The 25996-nt window shown below is 40.3% G+C and overlaps 2 protein-coding genes across 2 annotated transcripts in view; one reads left to right on the plus strand and one right to left on the minus strand.

Moving 5' to 3' along the window:
- The window catches only part of PEX3 (peroxisomal biogenesis factor 3), a 20183-nt gene extending 12568 nt beyond the window's left edge, over positions 1-7615 (minus strand). Inside the window, exon 1 of the mRNA XM_064649286.1 lies at positions 7475-7615. Coding sequence (XP_064505356.1) covers positions 7475-7547 — 73 coding nt within the window. The 5' untranslated portion in view covers positions 7548-7615. The remainder of the gene's footprint in view (positions 1-7474) is intronic.
- Positions 7616-17895, plus strand: ADAT2 (adenosine deaminase tRNA specific 2). Its single transcript, XM_064649287.1, has 6 exons — positions 7616-7748; positions 7893-7997; positions 14376-14526; positions 15085-15191; positions 16846-16918; positions 17040-17895. The coding sequence occupies exons 1-6, from the start codon at positions 7656-7658 to the stop codon at positions 17078-17080; spliced, it is 570 nt and encodes a 189-aa protein (XP_064505357.1). The 5' UTR covers positions 7616-7655; the 3' UTR covers positions 17081-17895.
- Positions 17896-25996: the final 8101 nt, after the last annotated feature.

A 25996-nucleotide genomic window follows, 5' to 3' on the forward strand; every position in this document is an offset into this window, starting at 1 on the left:
CATCCCTTATCACTTTCACTATAAATCTCCACTTCCACAAAAACCAACTAAAAATTTTCACTCTACATTATCTCCTCTCCCAACATACATCCCCTTGAAGTTTTCCCCAACTACTTGTCCCACACCACCAGAGGTTCGGAGATCTGTCCAGGCTGCCCACAGCCCTCTTCTCATCCTTCCTCATCTTTGCCCCACTTTCCAAGTTATTTCTCAAGATACAACTAGATCTTCCAGGCTTATCCTCAGCACCTTTGCCCACTGTAAGCTGCTTTGCATTGATTTCTGACCTCCACCTGGGGCTTCTTACAACACTTTCTGTGTATTCAGTTCATCTGCTGCCTCCTGTATGCACTGACAGCAGCAGTTACCTATGTAGGTGTAAAAAGCGCTTCCCATGGTCTCTCATGAGAGAAGTGGAGGGGGGACAGAGACTAGGGAGGAACCAACACAAGCAGAAAAGACTATTGTACAAGTTGATCATCTTCTGTCTGCTTTATAGCAATTCTCTTAAGTACTGAAACTCCTCTACAGAGAGTCAGCTCCAGATCTGTCAGGTCAGTAATGATACACAGAAGAAACCTGAATAACAAATCCAGTCTTTACTTATTTTTTTCCACAAAGTACTTTCTAAACACACAGTCACAAAGTTTTCTTCAATTTTCACATTTAGAAGTTAATATTTGAACATTCAAACAGTTGAATACTAAAAGGTTCAAAATTAATTTTATAAACCAAATCTACCAAACCTAAAAAAATAATAATAAAACAAACAAACAAACAAACAAAAGCAAAAACAAAAACAAACAAACAAACAAAAAACCACAAGCCCAAACTCCCCAAGATTTTGAATTCAGCTACATTTTTTAGGTCATCAAAACCTTTCAAAATGTTCTCCAAAACTATCATCAGTATTTCAAAAGGCTTTTCAACTTTGTCCTCCAATGTTCATGGTTGCAAAAAAATCCAGCTACTCATACTGGCATTATGTTTCCTAATAGGAAATTACAAGCCAGACCAGTTTAGAACAACCACAGTCATTTCCATTTATTTCCCAAAAGCCTCATAAAATAGAAATTGATAAGTCTCTCTCTTGCTTCAGTGTTTAGGCAGACTGACCATTTATCACGTGGGATATTCACTCCATCAGATGCAAACTTTAATATTATGGGTCCATTTGCAAAAAATGCTATTTGACCAGTAAATTGTTAACCAATATGAGACTTCATAAATAACAATCAGATTATTTTTCTCTAAAAAATTACCAATTCCTGCCAAGAATATCTATTTAGAACACAACTGCCAGGGTACTGATTTTTTTTCAGCTAACATACTGAAATAGAAACAATTTTTTAGCATTAGCAAATGATTTTTGAACACACGATTTTTCCAATCATTTTACCCCACCACATTTTTCACATTACATTAACACAGAGTCATCTGTCTAAATGACTACTTTTGCTTACTTTCCCCCACCCCAAAACAAATCCTTTTACCTCCAGGTTTTGTGGCAGAAAAGTCAGAAGTATAAAAAAAGACCCTTCCTGAATATAGACAGGACATAGGTAGACATGCAAACAGTTCAAGAAGAATCATATGCATACCCTTGAGTGATATGCTGGAGCAGTAGCTTTAAGATTTAGACAGCTAATTTCTTAATACTTGATTGTTAAAGCTGAGTGACTACTCTGTACTAAGAACTGCTGTGACTCGTAAGGGTACAAAGTTGCAGTAACAGTCATCCAGGCTTAAAGGAGTTTCAAGAAAAAAACACTTGTCTAAAACAATGCAACACCAGCTACTAAGCATCTTATTTCTCCCTCCCTCCCCTGAACTAAGCCATAACTTTAACCCACTGCTAACAGATGTTGCTTATCTGGTATCATCCTCATCGTTGGGAATGCAATGCATTAGAGGTTAACCAAGGTAAAAGTTGCACCATGCACACAGCTGAAGCAAAACCAACAAACAATAATAAGTTTGGAGTTTGGTCATCAGCAGCAGACTGACAGACTCTGTTACCTGCATGGCTTGTAGGTGCCTCTAAGTTGCCTGGAGGACACAGCACCTCACTTGGGAAATTCAAGTCTCAGTTATGACAATGACCTTCTGCCCACTAGTCACTAATGCCTGAAAACAGCAGTGGAGCCTCTGCAAATCTCTGACTTACGGGATATTTCAAGAAGCTGCCAACCTGGCCGTTGGTCTCATGTTTGTTCACAATTTACTTTAAAACAACCATTTGCATCTATGTTCATACATGTAGCAATTATTTAGAAGACTTGAAAATAACAAAATAACACAGACTTCTAAGAAGTCCAGAATGAACACATCACATGAAAACACCATCACCTGGAGTTGCAAGCAGGACCAGGGAAAGCCCCATACCAAGAACTGCCATAATGTCAAATCAGCTAACAAACCTGTCAGAAACTAAACTGACATTTTGAAAGTCTCTCTTGTTATAAACAAGCAAAGCGAACACCAACTTTTTACAACAGCTAATATAACTCGGTTTTACCTCTTGGTATGGGATAGGAGGTCTGCAAAAAGTGGCAGCAACAAGATTTATAATTAGCTAAATTGCTGTATACATGGAATGTCATATTGACTCTTACCCACATGTTTCATACAAACCCAGGAATTAAGAAAATTCAGAAATAATGAGACCGCCCAAAGATCATTCCTCCGTAAACCGTTTTCTACCTTCATCAAAATGGGAACTATACAAAAGACTATAGTCCCAATGCTTCTGATTTGGAGAGTTCAGAAACAGATGAGTGGTACAAACTAGGATTACATCACCTGATGTTAAGTACAGGAACCTCAGTAAGGATCTCAAACTACAATTTATACTGCTTTAAAACTGATCTACAAAGTGAAATTTATTTACATTTGTACTGGCTGTCTGTGTTGGATTTGATTAGGATGAAATTAATTTTCTCCACAGTAGCTGGTACAGGGCTGTGTTTTGGATTTGTGCTGGGAACAGTGTTGATAATAGAGAACATTTCCGTTATTGATGAGTAGCACTTCCACAGTGTCAAGGCCTTTTCTGCCTCTCACACCACCCCACCAGGGTGCAGGCTGGGGGTGCACAAGGAGTTGGGAGGGACACAACTGATCCTAGCAGACCAAAGGGATACCCTACATCACAGGATGTCCTGTTCAGCAATAAAACAAGGGGAAGGCTAAGAGGGAAGGCACTGCCCAGGGACTGCTGGGCATCGGTCAGTTCTGATTCTCTCCCTCATCCCACTGGGAAGGTTGCGGAGGGGGTGAGCAAGTGGCTCTGTGCTGCTTTAGTTGCCAGCTGGGGTTAAACCACAACACTGTCCTACAACACTGGGAGTACCCTGGGGTCTACAGTACCTATACCCTGTGGAAGCAACACTTAGATAAATGTGGCCTAATTTGTCTCTGTAGCCCTCTTTGGCTGTAGCACTGTATAGTCTCTTCCCATCTAAATGTAAGTAACACAAGTAGTTTACAAAATCTGCAGGCTCTTACATGTTTCTGCTAGTAGCCTCAAAGATATTTCTCACATCACCTAAGTTATGACTTCCCTCCCCGTCAGCCCTTTCCTTTCTTCACAGCAGAAGGGTGGGAAGGTAACTAAGAGGCATCGAATGTTCAGGAAACCTATTTACAGCCCTATGTAACCTTTGCCCTCACCGCCATATTTACCTCAGGAAAAAAAAAAAAAGGGGGAAATTTTTAGTTTTAAGAAATTTATTATGTAGAAATTGTGCTGATACATGTAAGCCTGCATCCTTCCAGGACACGGACAGCTCCATAAGTTGTGGTTTATCCTTATGTTCAAGGAAGCTGTGAATCAACTGACATACAACTGTCCCCTTATGGTTGAAAACCATCTTTAAAATATGCAGACACTAAAGCCTTATTCCCTTGGCAGCACTGAGTCCCACCAAAACATATTTAATGCCCCTGTACTCACTCACAAACCAAGCCAACTTTCTCTGCTAAGCAGACAGACTTCTGAACTGAAATGCTCTTTCTGCAACCCAAAGGTTGCAACACATGAAATTCAGCGATAATTAATTCACCACTGAAATCTGAACCATACATTGCAGACACACCCTGAACTTGTTCTTCTACTACAGCAATAGAATTTCAATGGTGAATCGTTTTGTAATATCCACTGAAATCTACCTTGAATTCTGAGCACCAAGATAAAAACTACTTTAACCTACCCATCCAACAAGAACTACTGTAACAAATGTGTCCTTGCAGCTCCATCATGCTAGCTTGCTCGCTCTCTACTTTACATATTTCTAGTGGGTTTGATCCCAGACCACTAGATTTCGCTTGACTGAAGAGATAAAAGTCTTTTTAGTGTGCAAGTTATTTTATATTGTTAAAAGAACAACTTCTGAAGAAAGGGTTTGTACAGAGTCTTTGCTAAGTTGAGGTCTTTTCAACCCCACTCTATGATTAAGGAAAAGTTACACCTATTTTTCAGTTGCTTTTCCCCCTCAGTTTGAGCTCTTATTTTGTGAGGTTTGCATCTTCATAAGCAGAAAAATCTGTTGTACTGTTGGGATTGACAGTTGTAGTTGTTGTGTTGGGATTACACTAAGAATGACAACCACTGATAACACATAAGGAATTCACCTCGGTAAAAAGAGGAAAAGCTTCCAACCAACTCAGACTTTGGTGCAACAATGCTTCAGTAATACAACACTGATACAACCCTGTATCAGTAATAACACAGAGACTCTGCTGTAGTGTCCAATGAATCATTAAATATTCACATTAATCTCTGACCATATGCCAGCTAAAGACTTAAAATCATTAAATCTTCTGATGTCCCATTTTCCTTGTTACATCCTCCTTCCCAGATAATGCACCTTGCAGCTCTCAAAAAAACCCAAACACCAGACAGCTGTAGATTCCAGGCTCTGGTATTAAATCAGCAGATCTGGATGCTTTTCTTAAACCAGTGAGCCACTTCCCAGTATTCTGTCCTCAAGTCAAAGCAGCATGTAAAGTTGCATTCTACCTTTCAAGATTTGGCAATATTTTCTGGAGGAGAGTCCACTGCAGATCTCAGACTTCTGACTATTGGTGGTGACATTACCATAGCTCCTGGAGTTATTTTAAGGTCTGATCCATAACTAATAGGTAGGTGGCCAAAGCACTCTAGATTCAGCTGCTGAGCAACTGTAACGCAGCACTCCACAGGACATCACTCCATCTCCCAGGATGCCTTAATATACCATGGTGCAAGTTGCAGCTGCTGGCAGCTAATGATGTTCACCTGCTTGCAGAAGCCTCGATTTACTTCAGTCTCAAATACAAGAAAAGTAATTCTCTACAGAGTTCTCATATACTACATGGCCTGAGGAAATAGGTACTTGATCCATGCTGCAGAAAATGACAGCATAGTTCATTATTTTCAGTCAGAAGCTGAAATGCTTGTTAGAGGAGGAGCATCTTGGGGGTTTATGGATTGGTCATTCTTTAAGTGACTTTATTTTAGTCCATGATTATTATTTTTTTAAGTGCACTTCATCCAATCAGCAGCACTTTAGTGAAAGTGACACTGAACTGTACATAAACAACACCAAACATCAGGAAAAAGCTGCAAATTCAGGGATTTTAGGCTGTTTTGCAGGCTGGCAGAAGGCTGTTTATACATGAGGAATTTAGGATTTCAGGCTACTATTTTCAGGACTATCAAGAGCCACAAGCTCACCAATACCTGCTTTACCCCTTGGACATTGATCCATGTTTACTAATTGAAACTGGGACAACTGATGTTTTCACTACTCCCATTTGTCCACCCACCACTCTCACGCAGACAGTTAAAGACAGGGGGAACAGGTTTTGGGTTACAGCCGGGTGTATTTAAGTAAATCTGTTTACTAACATGGTGGGCTGTAAGTGCAGTGGTAAACATGACACTGTGCTGTACTTGAGGAGTCACAAAACCTGCAGGTGATGAGGTGAACTGGAGAAGCAGTCTGACCAGTACTGTAGTAACCATCATCTAACCTATTATCATGTATTAATCGGCAGTCTTTGGAAAAACACAGAAGGAATTAATGATGAAAGGATGCAGAGGACACAAGAACCAAGGCAAGCCAGACATCACCTGAATATATGACAAAACATATTACAAAAACCCCACAGCTCTCAGAATATTTAACTGTTCAGGCAAGTTCTAGTGGGTATAAACAAACACAAACTTTCCTTAGCATCTCTGTAAAATGTAATTCTGTGTCATTTACGTCAGATAGAAGTACATCTGATAACTGAGTGTGCAAAGACGTGGCTGTACCTTTTGAGAAGCATCTAATCTCCAGCTGTACAGCTATGCACTTTATCATTAACAGAAAGACCCAATGTGCTCTTTTAAATCCAACTAAAACCAATCCCATAATAACTCCAAGGAAAGGTGAAGCTTACTAGATCAGGACGACACTATGGGTTAGACAAAAGCCTTAAGGGAGAAAAAACTGCTTGAAAAATTAACACAAATCCTCTCCATGAAAGTTTTGTGTCTGCAGCCAGTCTACATTTGTCCAGAGAGGGGCAACAAAGCTGATGAAGGGTTTGGAGTGTATGTTCTACAAGGAGCAGTTGAGGGAGCTGGGGTTGTTTAGCCTAAGAAGAGGAGGCTCAGGGAAGACCTTATCACTCTCTACAACTACCTGAAAGGAGGTTGTAGCCAGATGGGAATCGGCCTCTTCTCCCAAGCAACCAGCAATAAGACAAGAGGACATGGTCATAAGCTGTGCCGGGGAGGTCTAGGTTAGACACTAGGAGGAATTTCTCCACAGAAAGAGTGGTTAGACATTGGAACGGCCTGCCCAGGGAGGTGGTGGAGTCACTGTCACTGGAGGTGTTTAAGGAAAGACTGGATATGGCACTGAGTGCCATAGTCTAGTTGACATGGTGGTGTCAAGAGGTCTTTTCCAACCTAATCGATTCTGTGAATCTGTGACATTTTAACAATTCATCTCAACGCACAGGTCACATATGAAAGTTGAGGCTTTCAGCCTCCATCCTAAAAGCACAAGTAACACAGTAAGCAACACAAATGTCACCCACGCTTTGCGTGGTTAATCGCTGTTTCAAAGCAACGCGATCACCCGCCGTAAGAGCGCCCAGGCAGCCCGAGCCCCGTCTTTTGGGGTTTAAGTGATGACGTGCTGATTCCCCTCTCTACCTGGGGGGAAAGTCCTGCTCCCCCCCGGGCTCTCCCCACGGCTGTCGGTGGGAGCGTTTCTGTGTCACAGCGCCCCCCGGAGCTCCCTGCTCCCGTGGCCCGGGGACACAGAGCCTTTCCAGCCAGCGTGGAACCCGCTTGGCCACGGGGGGCTCGCCGGGCCCAGCGCAGGCTCCGAGTGGGCCTCCCCGGCGGGATCCAGGAGCGCTCAGCCGCGAGGCCCCACGTCCGCAAGGCCAGCCCCGCGCCCGCCTCCCCTCGGCCCGGCTGCCGGGCACTCACCGCCGAGGAAGGTGCCGAGGACGAGGCATTTCTTCTTGTGCCGCTTCAGGAAACTCCAGAGGGACCGGAGCATCCTGCGCGCCCGGCCCGGCAGCCCGTCGGCTCCCGCGGCGGCGGCGGAAGGGGCGGTGGCGGCAGCGGCACCGCCTGCGGTGCCCCGGAAACACCGCCCGGGCCCGGCATGGCGGAGGAGGGACTGGGGCAGGGACTGGGGCCGGGACAGGGAGAGGAGGAGGCGGCCGCGCTGGCCTGGATGGACCAGGCGCTCGACGTGGTCAGTGCGGGCGGGGGCTCCCTCTGTCCGGGCAGCGGGGAGGGGGCGGGAGAGCGGGGGCCGGCAAAAGCCCGTCCGTGCCCCCCCGCCGCGGTAACGCGATCCCGTGCCCCCCTCGTGTCTGTCTGTCTGTCTGTCCCGCAGGCTAAAGAGGCGCTGGAGAAAGGGGAGGTTCCCGTGGGCTGCCTGCTGGTGTACGACGGCGAGGTCATAGGCAGGGGTAGGAACGAAGTCAACGAGACGAAGAACGTGAGTTGGGGTCCCCCCGGGGACGCCGTGTCTGGGGCATTGCTGTCCCGCCCTGCCCTGCCATGCTCTTGTCCCTTTACTGAGTCTCAGACGTGCTCTCTGGAGGCCTTTAAAGTCACCTGGGGGTTAAGAGTGAGAAAAGCGTGACTCGTGCAGCCTTTTCTGCTGAACTTCTTTCCATAGGCGCTCCCGAAACAGTTCATTTTGTTAGTAGACTGATGTTTTCATGTGATGTGGTGTGGCTGTTGAAAAGTACCGAACTCTAAATTGGAAACCCAACTCTCTTGCTTTTCTAGGAAAAATTCCATACAAATAAAGGAATAAGTAATGAAGATGCAGAGGAAGACAAGCAGTTGAGAAGTTGTGTAGACTTACAGAATACGTAGAGTGACCACATGTCACATTTAGTTTACAAAAATTCTTCCTTTTGACCAAATTCTGCTTTCTAAAAGATATTGCCTGTAAATTTTAGACATGTTGCAACTTTAAACATCAAATTAGATCTTATACCTGCTGAGAGACCCATTAAAGCCAACAGGGATTTTGTACAACTGGAAGTTTTGTATAAATGAATCTGATTGCAGGATCTGGCTGTAGTTTATATTAGATGTCTCAAATCTTAAAATATAATGTAAAGTGAAAATTAGTCTTTTAAGCTCAAAAATGTTACAGTAAAGATGAATCATTATACTAATTTGTGATACAGGACAGTTGTATTAAGATGATTCTAATACTACTTAAGAAAGCCAGATAACTGAGAAGCTAGGTATCTCATGTTACACTGTTGTAAACACTGTGGGAAGCAGACACTTTGTGGGAAAAATCATACCTGAGATATTAATACTGTGTAAAAATCATATGTTAATAGAACATAACTGACAACACTGCTAACAAAATCATAATCAATTTAAAAATACCAGGAAACTTTCAGGCTTTTTTGATATCAGGATTGTCTGAATACATACTGAATACATACTAAAATGCAAGTAGCCTGATTTTAAAAGATTCAGCTGCATTTTGGAAACAGTAATCTGCTAATATCTTTGAAAGCCAAGCCTTTATTGAACTGCTGTTTAGCTCAAGTTTCAGTTCTTTTGTGGCTTCATTTTCATAAATGTTTATATTACAGTGAATGGAAATGCTGGGTACTTAGTGCTTCTAAATATTTTATCAGATACTTAATTGCTCCATATAGTCTAAAAGAAAATATAAGCTTGCAAGAAGTACTTGCTAGGAAATGTGAATGCAGAAAATTGTTTTCAGTTTTCTTCTAACGGTTTCTGGCATTATTTAGGGACAATCCTTGGGAAAAAACAACCCTCTTGAACCATCGAGGCAGTTCCAGCAGACATCATAAATGTCAAGGTTTGTTTTAAAACTAATTTCTTGTCCCACCTTGTATTGAAGGACTTCTCCAGAACATCATTCCTCAGATGGGTAAAAAACATCTGATTTCCAGTTTTAAACGTTTTGTGTTCTGTTTATAGCTCTCTGTTCTTGTGCCAGCATCATCCATTATTTTACATAGCTTGGATGTATTTAAAGTCTTATTCCCCTTTGGCTTTTGCTTTTCCCAAGCCAACTGTTTAATTTCCTTTCAGAAGGCAGGCTTTCTTTCTGTGTTCATTTTAATAATGCTTTTATATAGCCATTCCAGCTTTGATTCATCTTTCTTGAATTCACTTAACCAGAACTCTATACTTTATTCCAGATGGAGTTTCTCTTGTGCTTTGTTTGATGACAATAATACCTCCCATTCTCCCTGGAAGAAAGTCCACTGATCTTTTCCAGAGCTTCTTTGATCTTTTATGTTGCTGTTTTGTTATTCTTCATTTGTTACCTTGAATCTTTTTTTACTCCTATCCAGAAGACCATTCAGCTCTTGAGTGACATCTGACCCTGTCACTTCTCATGAAGTCTCTCATCATATGAAAGACATCACATAGTCAGCTGTAGGTGTTTCTCCAGTTAATGCTGATGTCACAACTGAAAACATTTAAGCAAAATGATCTTTGAGTGTCTTTGCTAATTGGTTCCCTCTGGACAAATATTTTCCCTGTCAATGCAACATCTCTTCTTGCTCACCCTACCTTTCTTGCACTAGGCCGTTTTCCCCAAACTCACAATAATTTCACAGGTTGTACCAGATGCATTGTAGAAGTCCAGAGAGGTGAGACTGCTGTTTCTTTTGCCTACAAAAAACATTTGTCAAAGAAAGTACTAGGTCAGTTTAGTGTCAGGTATCTTACTGACCTTTTTGTTTCATTTGCCTTTTATAAGGATTAGTTTGTTAGCTTGTTTTTCAAAGCTTGTTATCTTGCCTGTTTTGCTATTGAGTCTCTCATGGATCTCCAGGTGTCAGGACTGTGCATCCTTCTTATTTTTCAATACAGTGACTCTGTTTCCTTTGACAGGTTTCAGCCATGCAATACTCTCCCTTGATGTATTAAAATGTTGCTATGATACTGGCAGCCTCATGCACAACTTCATGAGCATTTTTTGATGGCAGTGCTTTATCAACTTGGGGGTTTGCTTCTCATCCCTCTTCTATGCCCTAGGCAATTTCTTAATTTTAAATACCTAATTCTGTGTCTCATACACTGTAATTTGTGCTTTCATACTCTTATTCTGCCTTCTGATCACATTCTCTGCATCATTTTTATTGAAAACACAAATTATTCATTTTGTTTTGGAGTAGTACTATAATTATATTTGAGCCTCATCTCAAGGTCACTGTAGTAGTGCTAACTCCTTTTTGACATGTTTTCTCTCAAGGTATTTTTACTTCTCTCGAGTGATTTTTCCTTTAGCCTTTTCTTTCTGACCTCCAAAATGTAGCTTTATAATATATTGACTTTTTTAACTTATTGAAAACTTTCTTCCTGATTTTAAAAAATGATCATTTATCCAGTTAGATCTGCAGTCCTTCCCTACAATTCTGCCCTTGCTCAGGAATCAACTTGCCTCTAGCCCTTGTGTCAAATAAATTCTGCCTTCTCCTTAAATAGGTCCCTGCATCCTCAGATCTAACAGACTGAAGTTAGGAGCAGATAGCATCTTCTTTATGCCCTCTTTCATTCTGTTCCTAAACTGCTCATTTTGGTAAGAAGATTTAGTTACTGAAAACTCTCCATTATTTTCAGGCTGTCTCCTGTCACCCTGCATAGTTTCTTTCTGCCCTGTACGTCCATAGTAGGACATGTTAATGTCAGAGGTACTGCCGCTTACTCCGTGGAAGTTATTTGCAAAATTATTGATCATCCCATTCTTCTGGGAAAAGTTGCTTTTGGAAGAAGGGAGTTTATATACAGCTGTGTTTGTTTTATTTTATTTTTAAAGAGCATGGCTGTGGCATCAGCATTTCAAAATAGTTAGGCATGCCATTACTTGTCTTCATTGGGCAATAGTGTAACAAATGCCTGCGTAAGACAGTGGTTTTCAACAGCCTGGCTATTCGTTCACAAGCTTGTGCCAGTACTGTGTTCCCTCTGGCAGCTCCCACACTTGCTTGTTCACAATCTTGCCTCAGACCATCCTGAAAATTTTCTTCTTTATAGCATATGTGACCCTTCCCAGCTACAAACATTTTTTTGGCATCTTTATTCCCATGTGTGATGCAATCATTCACTTCCCAGTAGAATGCTCTCTGTCTTAGTTCCTTAGTCAATAAAAAAGGCTATCTAGTCATAGCTTAATACAAAATAAAATCTTAAGACAGACCTAGAAGGTGGTTTTCCCCCATATTTTGTCTTTAAGGGGTATCTTCAACAGACATGTAAGGAAGGAGCTCAAGAAACAAGAAGAGAGTAGTGTAAACCTTCCCCTTGCATATGCTTTCCACTACTGAAAGTGAATAGGTTAGGGACTTCCAGAGCCCAAGACTATATCTGGATCATTGTTTCTGATAGCTGTCTGTGCACATATCCTCCATGAATTTGTCTAAACCTTTCTTGAACTCATTTATGTTTTTGGCTTCCATAGCATCCTGTGGCACTGAGTTTCACAATTTAATTATGCGCTTTGTGAAAGAGTACTTCCTTTTGTTTGTTTTATATCTGCTGCCTGATAATTTCATTGGGTGCCCACTTGTTATGAGAAGTAATAAATCACAATTATAACTGTGATTTTCCACATTTTTCTTGATTTTTTTAAAAACCTCTACTGTAGTCCTCTTAACTTGGAAAACTAATTACTGTATCTGGTGAGTTAAGAGCCATAGTCTAATTAGTCTCTGAACAGTCTCTTTACTGTTCTGTAACTTGGATAATCCTTTCTCACTGTGAGGTGAATTTGTCCTGGTGTTCCCATGTCTTCATGATGTGAGATGACCAAACCAGGGTGTATTACTTAAAATCTGGGTGCAGTGTGATGTAATAATATTCCATATTAGAGTAATCTCTTTTGTGGAGCTGTCTTGTATTACTGCAGAAGCTGATATGACCTGCAGCATGGCTTTTCTTAACTTGTGCTCCCAAGATCAGCAGAGGCCTGAAAGCTGCTAGGTTTATGCAGTATAAAGCAGTGTCTTGAGGATAGAGGCATGTTTTCCTCTAGTAAAGAAGGCTTATTGCTTACAGAGGTGAAAAGCCAATCTGGTGAAAAGCCAATGTGGTGTTCATGTCTATTTTAATCTGAGGGGCATAAAAATAGAATAACCACCACTTACACGTTTGAGTTACAGTAGCAGTGGTAGTTCTGAGGTATCTTCTGAAGGGCATTGTGCTTTGTGTCTCCATAAAGTGTGTACACTGAGATTCCAGCTGATGCGATCTCATTTATTCAGCTAGGGAACCTTCATGGCAACATTTCACTAGTAGGTCTGGAAAGATCATGTCTGCATATTGATTCAGATCCGTGTTCTTACTCTGAGAGGGTTCATTACTATGTTAGTTCAAATTACAAGTGCACTCCCAGAATAAATTTCTTGATTGTGTCTGCTTACCGTTTGTGCTTCCTGCTTTGTTTTGTGTCTCGGAGATGGCAAGCTGTCTTCCTGGCAGATGAAATTATGCTGAGAAGATGCACTGGGGGAGCATCCCAAATGCACTCCAGCTGTTGCCACAAATACACCGTCCGTGGGACTAAACTGGATGTAGGCCACTGTGAACATCCCTGAATTGGTGCTGAGTCCTCAGCAATGTTTTGCTGTACAGATACACTCCTCTTGGCACTGCACTGTTTGTTAATGTAGGCATAGGCAACATAGATCTCTGTAGAAGTTTTAAAACATTTTAAAACAGTATTAAACTTAGCAATAAGTTACAAGTCCTCTGCCATTTATTGTAGAGCATCTCACTGTTATCACTACGGATCTTCACAGTGCTAAAACGTTAACCCAAGTTCACGTATTGAGGGAAAGTTATCTAAGGTCACATGAAGCAGAGGTACAAGTATAGTTGGGATTGATTAAATATTAGTCTAATGCCTGTGTCGAAAACATCCTTTTTTCAGAATAGAAAAAAAGAAGGAAAACACTAGCAGTCTTAATTCAAATAAGCATTAGGCTCTGTAACTGGAGAGTCCCTTTATAACTAGTACTTTGTGGTATTTTTGCTGTGATGTTTGATTGGCCTAACACAGTGCTGCAGACATTTCAGAGCGATACTGGGAGATTACTATTTGGTTTTGTCTCTCTGCAATTAAAGTCGACACTTCTGTTTAGGTTTTTGTGCCATAGGTACTGAGATACTAATCATTCAGTTATCTTGGATTAAAAAAAGAGAAATTAATATTATTCTGCCTTTTTGTAATCGGGCATATGCTCAGTCCCTCTCTTGAGGGACTTACTGTTCTTGTATGTATTCCCAGGCAGCAGTAAACCTGATGCAAACTGAAAATGCTGTGTCTACACAGCATGCCAAGCTTTTCCAGAAACATACTGAAGTTATTGCATATTCACAGTGCATTCAATCCGTGAGGGCACAGTAACATTGTCAGAGGGAGGAAAAGGTACCAGCTAGGAGCACTTTTCTAACATTTCCAGAGAAAGTAACCCAGTCTGCATTCTTGCTCTTGGAAGCACAGTGGACTATGGACTAGATCAGGTGTTCTAGTGGGCTTTGTATGTCCCTTAAGCTTCAAGTAGAGCTTTCAGCTTACTATGCTGACATGACTGGGAGAGGAGAACTTCTGAGCAGGTTACTCTGCCTAGGAACAGGTAGAATTAAAAACCGGTTTGCACTTGTGGATCTTGTGTGCTGCACACTAGCGACTGAGGTTGAGGTTGGATATGTTCTTTCTTGGGCTGAGTATTTCTTCTGCAGTTTGGGCAGCGTGAAATTTCTTTTGCAACTTGAACCAGCAAAGAGCATTACATTACTTCTGTAACAAAAGTGAATAAATGCAGACTTTCAGAAAAGATTTATTTTTATCTCCTAGGCTACTCGACATGCAGAAATGGTAGCGATCGATCAGGTCCTTGACTGGTGCAAGCAACACAACAGAGATTATACAGAAGTGTTTCCACAATTGGTATTGTATGTAACTGTAGAGCCCTGTATCATGTGTGCAGCTGCTGTGCGCTTGATGAGTATCCTTTCATGCTTATTCACACTGGGAAACCGTATGTCAAGGCATTACTCTTTTGGCAGTGAGCCCACAGAGGAGGGCTTGACGCTATCAGGGAAAGCCAAAAGGGGTGGTCTGAGGGTCTGCACCCACCTCCATTTACTGCATGGTGAATAGTGGGAGACTCAAGAATGAAAGAGAAATGGTGCAATTATGACAAACAGCTGTTTCTCTTGGAGATTAAAAATATGTTTTAGAGATATCTATTAGTAGGTAAAATGAGCGATGCTCAGTTCAGTGTTCAGTTTTTAATGTAACAATTGGTAAACTGTATTTTTATTCCTCAGCTTTGTGATTCATGCTTCTCCTTTTCCGGGGAAGGCTGGATGTGCACCTTCAGCAATACATCTTACATTATTCAGAAGTAAGTTCTGATTTTATGAGGGAAGAATTGCAGCTCAAACTAATTTAGTTTGAAAAGTACAAGCACATCTTAGTGAAATTTAATGACTACTTAAATCAGGCTACTGTACTTCCTACTTGCTTTTCACTTTAACTTAATACCTTGACTCATTCCCATAAATTCCACGGGTTGTATATGGTTGTCGAAATGAGCGATTTGGAGGCTGTGGCTCAGTTTTGAGCATCTCATCTGATGATATGGTGGACACAGGAGACCCATTTGAAGTAAGCTGTGAAATGTTTCCTTTTGTTTTTCAGCTAGGGTGCTGTGTCTGGCTTTGTTACCAGGCTTTGAGAATGTTATGCGTCATGTTAAGAGGACTCAGATGGAAGATGATCAAAGTCAAGTAAACTTGACTTAATAAGAAAATAATGTAAAAAACATTAGGTTCCTAAATAAAAGAAAAGCCAGATGACAGTCTTAAATTATTAAAAAGAATGTATCAAAGGGGAAGGGAATTATATTCGTGGAACAAGGTAAGAATTAAATAATCTAAAATATGTGTAATACTTAGAACAGTAAGTGTAGGCTGCAGGAAGAGACGAGGGAAAATTGTTTTAAAATGCAGAATGTATAAACACCTAATCAATAAAGATCAAGTAACAGCAACTTACCAAGTTACTGTTTTTAGCTGAGCCATTGGAAGTGATTGTGTTTTTGCTTACAGTTTGTCTGTATATGAGGTAAAATGCATTAGCTTAGACTTACTTTGTATAGTTTAAATCCCAAAATAAATCTGGACTGCACAAGTAGCAGAGGAGATTTAGTTTAGGTATCAGGAAACTTTCTGAACAGTAAGGATACTGGAGGACTGGAACAGTCTGGGAAGAAGGAGGCATCTTTGTCATGTAAGAAAGGCTGGACAAGCATTCAGTGGACGTATAGTATACATAAATCTAGATGCTTTACAACATTGTACTACTATACCTATATACCCACACATACATATAGAGAGTATTTATAGCATTATCTTTATTACAGTTGTTGATGATCCTGCCTTATACAATGATACCGATTAGGGTTCTTGGAGTTCTTTTCCACACTTCATATTTATGATTTAATGAATGTAAAAACAAGTAATATATTTCAGCATTTTAAGTAAGCACTGAAAACTCAAGGCTCAAAAGAATTTAATTCAGCAAGACAATACTGTTTGGCACTCCAGTGTACACGTATTAGGCGTCTTTCCGTCGGGGTGTTAGTGAGACTAGCATCTGAATTAGTTTGTATAGTCAGTACTGGAAGAGTGTTCATTTGCTAACATTGGCATGTGGTATTTAATTTTTTTATATGTTCAGAAGAAAGAAAGGAGAAGGTTCTGGCTGCTACAAATCCTTCCTTTGTTTCTGTAGGCAACTGCAGTGGAATCTATGGGAGTAACTAATTACTTTCTGTGCCGGTGAAGATTCGTTTAGTGTGAATGACATCCAAATGCTTTGTCATTAGTGTTCGTGGCCTGGAAAAGTATTTTGGCAGGACCAAAAGGGTCTGAGAGATGACTGTTTGGTAAAGAATAGGTGTGTGGATGAATGTTTTCTGGCAGGAATCTCATTTACAAATACCTAGCTGTATATCTCTTACTTGCAAGTGCCTGAGGAGTATATGTTTGAAATACATTAATAAGAAAGAAATTGTAGGTTGCATAAAAATTTTACAGAAGTTACTAAGAAAGTTTGTTTTAGGGAAATTATTTACTCTACTAAGCCTCAACTTCATATTTTTCAAACATATGAGGTATTTAACCTGAAAAGGAGATTTTTCTGACCCGTAAGTTGGCGATACAATTGCTTAAAATTATTGTGTACTTGAGGCATTATTGTGAAGTATGGAATATGTTATTCTCAGATATGCTCACTAACATCATTCTAATTTGAACAGTGCACTTCTGGCTATCGTGCCGAAGAAGCGGTGGAGTTGTTAAGAGCTTTCTACAGACAAGAAAATCCCAATGGTAGGTTTTACATTAATGTTGTATCCATTTTGATCCCTACCTAATTTAAAAGAATGATGGCACTGGTATTACTGTAATTCACTTCTGATAATTTTTCTCCCTTTCTGTTTCTTCTTGGCAGCACCAAAATCAAAAGTAAGGAAAAAGGATTGTCGTAAGTAGCCGCACTCGGGAGGGAGAAAGAAACTTACCAAAAAATTATATGTGAAGGTTTCTTCAGCGTCCTTGTTTAAAATGTACAGTTCAATCAAACTATGTCTGATTTTCTGTACGGAGTTTTTACTAATAGGATACTTACTACTTCTTCCTGTGTTTCTATGTATGTGATTTCTTGCTATCATAATGACCAAAAAAAAGAATAAATGGCTGTTTTTTAGAAAGAGGAAAATTTGTGGTTCAAGTTGTTTACAGACAGATGGATCCGTTAAAATGATGGCATTTTGTACTGCACATGTTTGCTTAGGCAAGTAAGTAAATCTCTTTAAATCTCTTGGAAGGTTACATTTGTAAGTCCTTTATAGTCCATGTGTGCGTATTGAATCAAAAGGCATATAAAGGAATTGTACAGTCCTTGAAGACTTGAGATAAGACCATTGTAAATGTTTCTTCATTGTTTTTTACACCCCCTCTAGCACAAGCCAGATTTTCAGACATGATTTCTGAAAGTCACATACCTGTGCAGACAGGTACATATGGACGATCACATGTCTCTGTATGTGCTGTTGCTTAATAAGGTGAGCAAACATCACTTGGCTCCACAGCATCTTCATACAAAGTTGTGGAGAAACTCTCTACAACTCTCTTTAGACTGTCCACTCTGCTTGTGAATATTAGTTTAAGAAATGCTTTATTTTTAACAATCCACTAAGAAGTTGAAGCTGTTGTCCACTACTAAATTATAGTAATTGAGACAGGCAGATACAAATGAAAACCAGGAAATTGGTAATAGCATGAATAAAAAATATTTAAGATGATTATCTTTTCGTGGTGTTGGTTGGCTTTGTCATTTCCATGTACATTCCTTAGCAGTGCAGTAATTTATAATCCAGAAGAGGGCCTTCAAGTTCCACTAATGAATTAAGAATATAAGTATGGTTCAATCTTGATTTTGTACCTCTTAGTGGATAATTATATTAAGCATGAAACTGTAGTTTATTTGGCTGTTATTCAGAAATTTGAGAAATGCCCTAGCTTTTATTTTGAATGCAAAAGAGTGGCTAAAATTTTATTATTATAAGAAGTGAATACAATTAAACCTTTTAGATATTTCAAATAAATACTTCCAAAAGTTTTTTTTTTTTAAATATTAAAAGCATTACCTTGTCACATTATTATTCCTAATAACTTACAATTTGTATTTTGTGTATTTACTTATTGTTTACAAAGTGACATGGGGAAAGAAATGTTTTTACCATAATAGCTATTCTCAGAGTTTAAAAATAATATTCCTTTAACTTAAGCCCTTTAACTGACATCAGCGGCCTATCCTATTCTCCTGACCATTAGTTACAGCACTCTTTTGAGTCTTTCCCTTTCCATAAACAAAATAAGTTATGACTGTGTTTGTAGGTTTCATCTGCTTCACAGCTCCAAGGCCTCATGAACCAGACAGCTAAGCTGGAAAAACTATTTAGGAAAAGACCATTTTTAATGACTATGATGGCTTTATTGAAAAGAAATGGGCATGCCTGTGCTTGCAGTATGTGGTATTTGGCTGTGATAGAAGATAGCATTCAGTTCTCAACCGGACTAATTTTCTTATACCTTCAAGTCATTGAAGTCCAAATTAAAGGAAGGCATTAGGCTTGTGGCTTGTTACTGACATTAGTGACAGTAGGAATTGGAGCCTTCATACTGTTTTGGACTAGGACCTAAATCTCAACACTTTTTCTTCTTCAGAGGGACTAAGAACACTTTTCTTTCCCAGTGCCTTCTTTCAAAGAAGGATGTTGTTAGCATTTGGATAGTGTGACAGTAGGAGCCATGTAAGTAAGTAGAAAGATTACTGGTAGTAGGACAAAACACACTTTAAAAGCTGTGTCCAATTTTTCAACCCTTAAATTGGAACAGAATTTTTTTGTAATAGTAGTCAGTGGTAACCTGTCACTTAAAAAACAGTTCAAGTCTTGCACAAAATGAAAAGAGACTGAAGAGGGGGACAAAAATAAAAATTTCTCTTAAGAGTGATCAAAGACAATAATGTGCGTCTTGGAACAGAGGCATGACATGAATAGCATAGCAAGATAAAAGCTGTTGTTTTACAGAAAGGTTATAAAAGATACTTCTGTTTACTGCAATGTGTAAGCAAAAAACCACAATGGTCTAATATTAAGAGGCAAATTTGGATGTATAGAACTGTTTTTTTTTGGTTTGGTTGGTTGGGGGGTTTCTTTGTTGTTTGGTGGGTTTGTTTTTGGGGGGGGTTGTTTGGTTGGGTTTTTTTTGTTGAGTATAATAATTAGCTTAGGGAACAAACTGCTGAAAGATTACCCTGAAAACAAAAATGTGACCCATTCACCTGAAAATCCTATTATGTATGCGAGTAAGAACAAATGCAGATATTTTTATAAAAGAAATAAATCAACTCTTCTTGTGAACACAAGCTGCTCATCAGAGCCATGGCATGATGTCTTGACAACCATCAGGGGTGCAGCTGTCTCCTCCTCGCTCCCCCCAGTCAGTGCTCTCCTTCCTGCCTGCAAATGGCCATCCCACCACGGTAGCAGCAGCTCTGGCAGCAGGAGCCCACGGAGGCTAGTCTTGTGCCACTGCCCTCAGACATGTGCCTCAAGCAGGTGGTGCAGTCTGATGTGCCACAGCTCTTCCTAACCATGAGTTTTGAGTTTGTCAGTGTTTTTTACAGTCAGATTGAAAAACCTGAGTGTTCCACAAGAACTTACAGAGATTCTGGGTAGAATGTTCTAAGTTCAGTCTCAGAGAAACCTCTCCATGACTAAGCTCAATGCAGGGACTGGAAGAAGGCAGGAGGCAGCCACAACAATTATAACCTGATGGATGAGTCAACTGGTTTCAGTGCTCCAGGTCAGAAAATGAACTTAAAAATCAAGAGAATTAGAGAATACAGAAAGAAGAATGTCTGAAAAAGAACTGAACCATTCTTGGAAGCTTATTCAGTGAGAAGATGCTTGCTCATGGCTGTGGAAACATAGGCTTGGTTTGTAACTGCTGCTACCAAGTAAAATCCTGCAGCAAACTGGGTTACACAGCCTGGAAGAAGTGTTGCTGTCTGTTTGCTGGGGACCTAGTGTCAGGTTTTGGCTCTAGCCCTGGAAGAGTGTCAAGAGCAACAACTTTAATTGTTCCTGACACCTGGAAAAGTCAGAGCAGCAGCTTATAAATAACGCTTTTCATTTCACAGTGCTTTTACCTATTTTTATCTATTTGTTTCTAGGTTGCCACATAGCAGGGCCTCAAGAGCAGCAGTATTCAACTGGTTTATTTAAAGAAGTTTAAATTCTTCACCATTTTTCCCTTGCTGCTTGATAAATAAACGCTTAGGCTTCCGGGTTACATTTACCTTGGACTGCATTTTTACCAGTTCATCACAGGTAAACATGATTTTATTTCAGCCTTCGGCTTGCTTGTCAATAGCTTGACATCAAAATATATTGAACTAGCTAGGAGGGCAGGAAGCAAAACAACATGTCTTTGTCTCTGCTAAACCGATTACAATTGACAATCTAAGGCTATAATAAATACGTCTTGTGACTTGCACATTAGAGGAGAGCCTGAATTTAAATTATAGCTTTGGGTTTTGAAATGCTCACTGATCCATTCCATTCCCATTAAGAGCGCCTTCCGCTCTGCAAAATTAAGTGATCTCTTTACATGACAGTTTAATTTAATTAATTTATTTTTCGATATGTACATTTATGGAGTTTCTCCATTAAGCTTTTGAAATGTCTGTAGGTCCTATGCATTAATGTAAATGCACCATGGCCCATAATTACCTTTGGCAGGCTTAGGGCACTGATAAAAAGATTATATTTTTAAAAACTAAAGTCTTCAAACTTTCTCGGTGCTTGGCAGGAAATCTATTTCTGTGTTTTATTTGGAGCAAGGCTCGGGAGCCTGCAGCCAACAACTCCAGTGTAGGCAGTGACTGTTACATTTTAGAAGAAAATACATTTGAGGCTAAATGAGAGAAGGGGAGAGGAAGAGAATTAGTGCAAGAGTACTAGAAGCAGCTGTTTGTTTTGCTTTGTGACTGCCAATATGTACTCTTATCATTAAAGTGCATCTAGAGACAAGGTATTTTCTATGAAATTACTTTGCAAAACATGGATCTTTGTCTTTTTAAGGGACTGCCCCAAAGGGGTTCATCTTCCTTTTTCACAATAGCTTTGCACTAGCCAAGAATACTGGATTCTCCCTTTGCCTCCTCCTCCCTCCTTTCTAAAAATGAACTTTTCAGGGAAATATGGAATTCAGAGAAGTTTGAAGGAGAGCAGATGGCCAAGAGTGATCCAATAGGATGTAAAACTTCAGTTAGGTAGTTGCTTGGCAGGCAAGGACAAGTGAGCCTGTGATGTTTCCATAGTGATGTTTTTACATGGTGCCTTCCTTTTGTCTTTTAAAAATCTAAGTGATTTAAAAAAAGAAAAGGGGGGGGGTGAGAGTAAAATAATATGAAGGGCTCCACCAGGGGCAGAGACTTGGGCTCATCTCTGATTTCTGCATGAACAGTGATGCACTGTCCTCAGCTACAGTCGCACACATCGGCCTCAGTTGCTGTGGTGCTTGTCTTGCTGGAAAAGGCAGGGACAGCTTCTGAAATTAAGATATATCTCAGAATGTAGTGCTCTAGGAGGGGCAACTGTTTAGGCACTGATTTTTGTGGTGTCAGGTTTTCACGTTTACCTGTGGAGGAAGGTTTGCTGTGGCACTTCTCTAACCTTCAGAGCTTTCTCTACATGCAAGAGGCAGTGCAATAAAAATTAATGCTTCCTGTGACTTTGATTCCTACTTTCTCCTTTCAAGCCTTAGAGGTAGCCATCACACTCATATTAATTTGTGAGGATATAAACAATGGCCATTATCTGTATGACCACACTGCGCAAGAGAAACAAGGTTTGTAGGGAGAGGCAATATCTCATTAAGCCAAATGACAACTGGGAAAAAACAGGCAAGCTTTTCAGCAACCAGCTGTAGGGATGCCGAGTTCAAAAGCTTACCAGCTTTTTCCACACACTTAATGAAAGTAAAAGGAAGATTAGTAACTATGTACCATCTCCTTGCAAAACCTGCTTTTCTTGGAGGAAAAAAAAGGACAGATTTGTCTATCAGCTGGTTTGAGCAGGAAAAGAGGTTTGTTAGGAGACTGGACTCATGGTAAACTCTGCTTCTAACTCTCCAGCAGAACCCTCCACTGCCTCTGTACAGATGTGTCAGCACGTACGCCAGCACTTTGTGAGAACCCAATGCAATTTTCCCTTCTCGAAAGCTTCCCAGCAAGGTGCCGAATGCAGCAGCTCATTTACTGACCCCCTCGCCCTAGAGCAGGGATACTCTGCTGAGGAGAAGCAGGTTCCTATCGGGGGGTGCTGTGGGACAGCAAGAGTGGTTCACGGTACCTGTGGTTTAGGAATCCCAGGATGAACTGCCCTGAATGCTGTGGTACAAGCAAATGAAGTCACTTTATCCTGTGAACAAAGTTACCTGGCTGCCCTTCTGTGCTACGGCCTCACTCGTATATTACTAAATCTGTCCCTGGAGACAGCAAATACTTCTTCCTTAAAGAAATTAATTTTCTTGCCCTCTGCAACTTTTTTGCAGTCATGCTGTGCAGCACTTGTACCAGCAGCAGCCTGAATGAATAATTCAAAATGATACATCTTTAGTGCACTTTTAAATATCTAACTGTGTTAATTCCATCAGGGTGCTCCATCAGGATGCTCGAGCTGCCAGGGACAAGGCTGAAAGCTCTCAGCCATGATTACTCTCAGCCACAAAACCTTGATTACTTACAACACAGGATATTTCAGAAGCATTTCCACCACAGGGAAAATCTGACAACTTCAGTGTGGGCAACTGCTGCTCAGGGAGATCCAACCTATGGATTTACCTATAGATGTACAGGGTCCTTGCAGTGCTGCTGTGCCACAGAGGACAACTAGGGAATGGTATTACAGTGGGTTGGGGCTGGCAAAGTGGAATGGCTCAGACTCTTGTCCCTCTTTACCTTACACTCTGCCATGGATGCTTCCTCAGCACTCACTCACTTTAACATATTGTACTGAAAGTTTATTCTGTTCATTCCTGTGAGCCTTTGATCTTCCTTTATACTCTGTGGCAGAGTTACAGAGTGCTCTGATTTGGAACCACCTGCCTATTCATTTCAGATTTCAGACCACCCTGAGGCAGTGCTACTCAACAGCCAGCAGCACTTGCCTGTGTGCCGAGCATATTTTCATTTTGCACCCTCTTTTCTCTCCTGCTGCCCTCAAGAGCAGCAGCAGCTGCACAGTGTAGCTGAGAAGCAGCAGCGGTGAGAAGCCTCTGCCCTCCTGCTGCTGCTTCAGCTAGAATAATGCCAGCTACCAAGAAGGAATAACCAACAAGGAGCCTAATGAAACAGCAATCTGGCATCAAGATGTGTATATAGTTGCCATTTGTTAAATTGACAGATGACATTTGGAACATGCAGCCCCTATTCATTTTTTGAAGCTAAATACTGTCTTGAAATATAGTCTTTGCCATTAGTGTTAAAGCTGATTTGCAGCCCAGACAGGTCCAGCTGTGCTTTTACACATTTCTGGGCATGAGGTCAGATTCCTAGCAGCTATAAGACTTTTTTTGCGATGAACTGGACAATTAATGAACAATAAGGAATTACCTGCCCTCCCGATTACCTTGAACCCTACCTTTATTTTTCCCCTGCTACTTTTTAATGTAGAATCCCTTATACTCAGGAAAAAACATAGGTTTTGACAAACAGTTTTTAATCAACTGAAATTTCATCATCTGCTACTTAGTCCCACTCGTTTACATTTTTATGTATCTACAATAACAAGGTGCCAAAGGAAAGTTCCAAACACCTTCAGCAATAGTTCAAAATTTATTCATAAGCAACAAAACCTCATCTTTCTTGGAGACAAATACCTCAGACATTATATTTTAGGAACAGTTAAAAGTGTGAAGGGACCCAGCTCATCCAATTCAAAAGCATAGAAATCATGGTGAAGATGCAATATTCCTTTACACCTTCAAATTGCTGTCAACACTTTCATGATAACTTCCATTTCCAACTCCAGAAATACTCAGAAGAATAAGGTGCCCAAACTTTATCAAAGGATTTTAGACAAGTACTTGGCTGTTACCTCATATGCTGCTTCATCAGTTTTATTGATAAAGGCCCAGAGAAGTCATCTGACTTGTTTATTTAATGTTTTCAAAATCATTCCATTTTAACACTAGGAGGTCATTCCACTACTATGACATCTACTTATTTTTGCACATAAAAGAGCAAAAATTAAGCCTTCCAATATGCAGAAAAATTGGTAATGAAATGGCTACTAATGACTGAAGGGACTGAAGCATCTTCCATGGGTGTATGCCAGGCACAAAAGCGTAGAATATAGCATAGCTTCATCTCATGTTCCTTCAATGACTGAACCAAAGTTGGAAAATGGTAAAGTCTCTTGACAAATGCTTTCTCCAGCAGCTAAGGTAAGAGAAGGGAAGAGCATGGCCAGCAACCCTCTCACTGTGATTTGCCATGAGGCACAGGTTTGCCAGGAGTCACAGCCCCACAGGAGCCACAAGAGGAGCAAGAGCCTGCAGAATGTTTGAGTCACAGGAACATTTTCTTTCTTTAAGTTAAAAAAAAAAATCTTAAATGATTTACATATGAATTGCTTCTAATGAGGACACACAAGCTCAGTTTTCCAGCAGACTTTTAACAAGGCCAAAATTAAGGATACAATTACATGGCAGAATACTAGACTGAGATCTTCATGGTTTTTATGTCAACAGTGAAGTCAGCCACTGCTGGTGGGTGGGAAGCAGCTCTCTTTGGGGATGTTGAGCTGGTTGATTTTCTGATTACTTCAGAGAATTTTAAAAATAGAAAATTATAATAACAGGCCTACAAGACTCTGTAGCAGCTTTCTGATTAATGTGAACCTCAAGTTACATGCTAAGTTCTTGTCCATAAGGTATGCTGTTCAGACATTTTCTAGATGCTATTTAACGTGTGTCTTCTGAGTCACATTAGTCAAAAGAATGGGTCTGTAATTTAATTATTGAAAATGGTGCATCAGTGACTTATTTCCCAGGAAAGAGAGTTAAAAAACCCCAACACTGCAATTAATGCTGAAATGGAACCCTTTTGCTTTGGCCTTTCAAAAAATTTTCCATATGGCAGGAGCCAAGTGAGACTGAAAGAGCTTAGAAAATTCTATTAGAAAGTCATCTTCACCCAGAGCTTTCCCAGAGACCAGAGGTTTTATGACTCCTTTTTATTTCTTCCTCTGCTTTGGGACTACCTAACTGTTCCCTAATTTCCTGCAGAATTATAGGTATTTCAATTTTACTTCAGAGACCTTCAGTCTGCTCAGCATTGCAAATGACTCAGATTAGTTAAGGATTTTAGAACTCAAAAGAGATGTCCTTCAGATCCACAGTGGTTGTAGCTTGTATGACAGATGACCATCACAGGAATAACCTAACACACTGTGCTTGCTTTCCTTCATGAACGGTACAGCCAGCAGTTCACAGACCTTTCCTCATGGCTCTTATTTTCTTTTTTCCCACTATTTTCTAAGCAAAAGATTCTCCATTTTTGATTCCCATAGAAATGTAAGTAATTATCTGAGTCCCATTGAGCAAGAGACCCTCACTCTATGACTTCTTCAGAGCCATGCAGTTTGAAAATTTAGAACAGAAACTTTTAGAACCTGAGCAGATTAATCAACAAAATCAGCAGCATAGAGGATTCTCAGTGGGGTTCAGACACTCTCCCAAACTGAAGCAAGAAGCCTGGAAAGGTTTTTAAGTGCTGTTATGTCCAAAAGTACCATGAGGTGAAAGTTCCGTGATCCACCTCTCCAGCCTTCT

This window comes from Pseudopipra pipra, chromosome 3, assembly GCF_036250125.1.
Source record: "Pseudopipra pipra isolate bDixPip1 chromosome 3, bDixPip1.hap1, whole genome shotgun sequence".
Taxonomy (NCBI): Eukaryota; Metazoa; Chordata; class Aves; order Passeriformes; family Pipridae; genus Pseudopipra; species Pseudopipra pipra.

Coding starts and splice junctions, on each gene's coding strand:
- ADAT2 (XM_064649287.1), top strand. CDS start 7,656: ATGGCGGAGGAGGGACTGGGGCAGGGACTGGGGCCGGGACAGGGAGAG. Junction 7,998..14,375: donor AAGTCAACGAGACGAAGAAC/GTGAGTTGGGGT, acceptor TTTATCTCCTAG/GCTACTCGACATGCAGAAAT. Junction 14,527..15,084: donor AGCTGCTGTGCGCTTGATGA/GTATCCTTTCAT, acceptor ACTCATTCCCAT/AAATTCCACGGGTTGTATAT.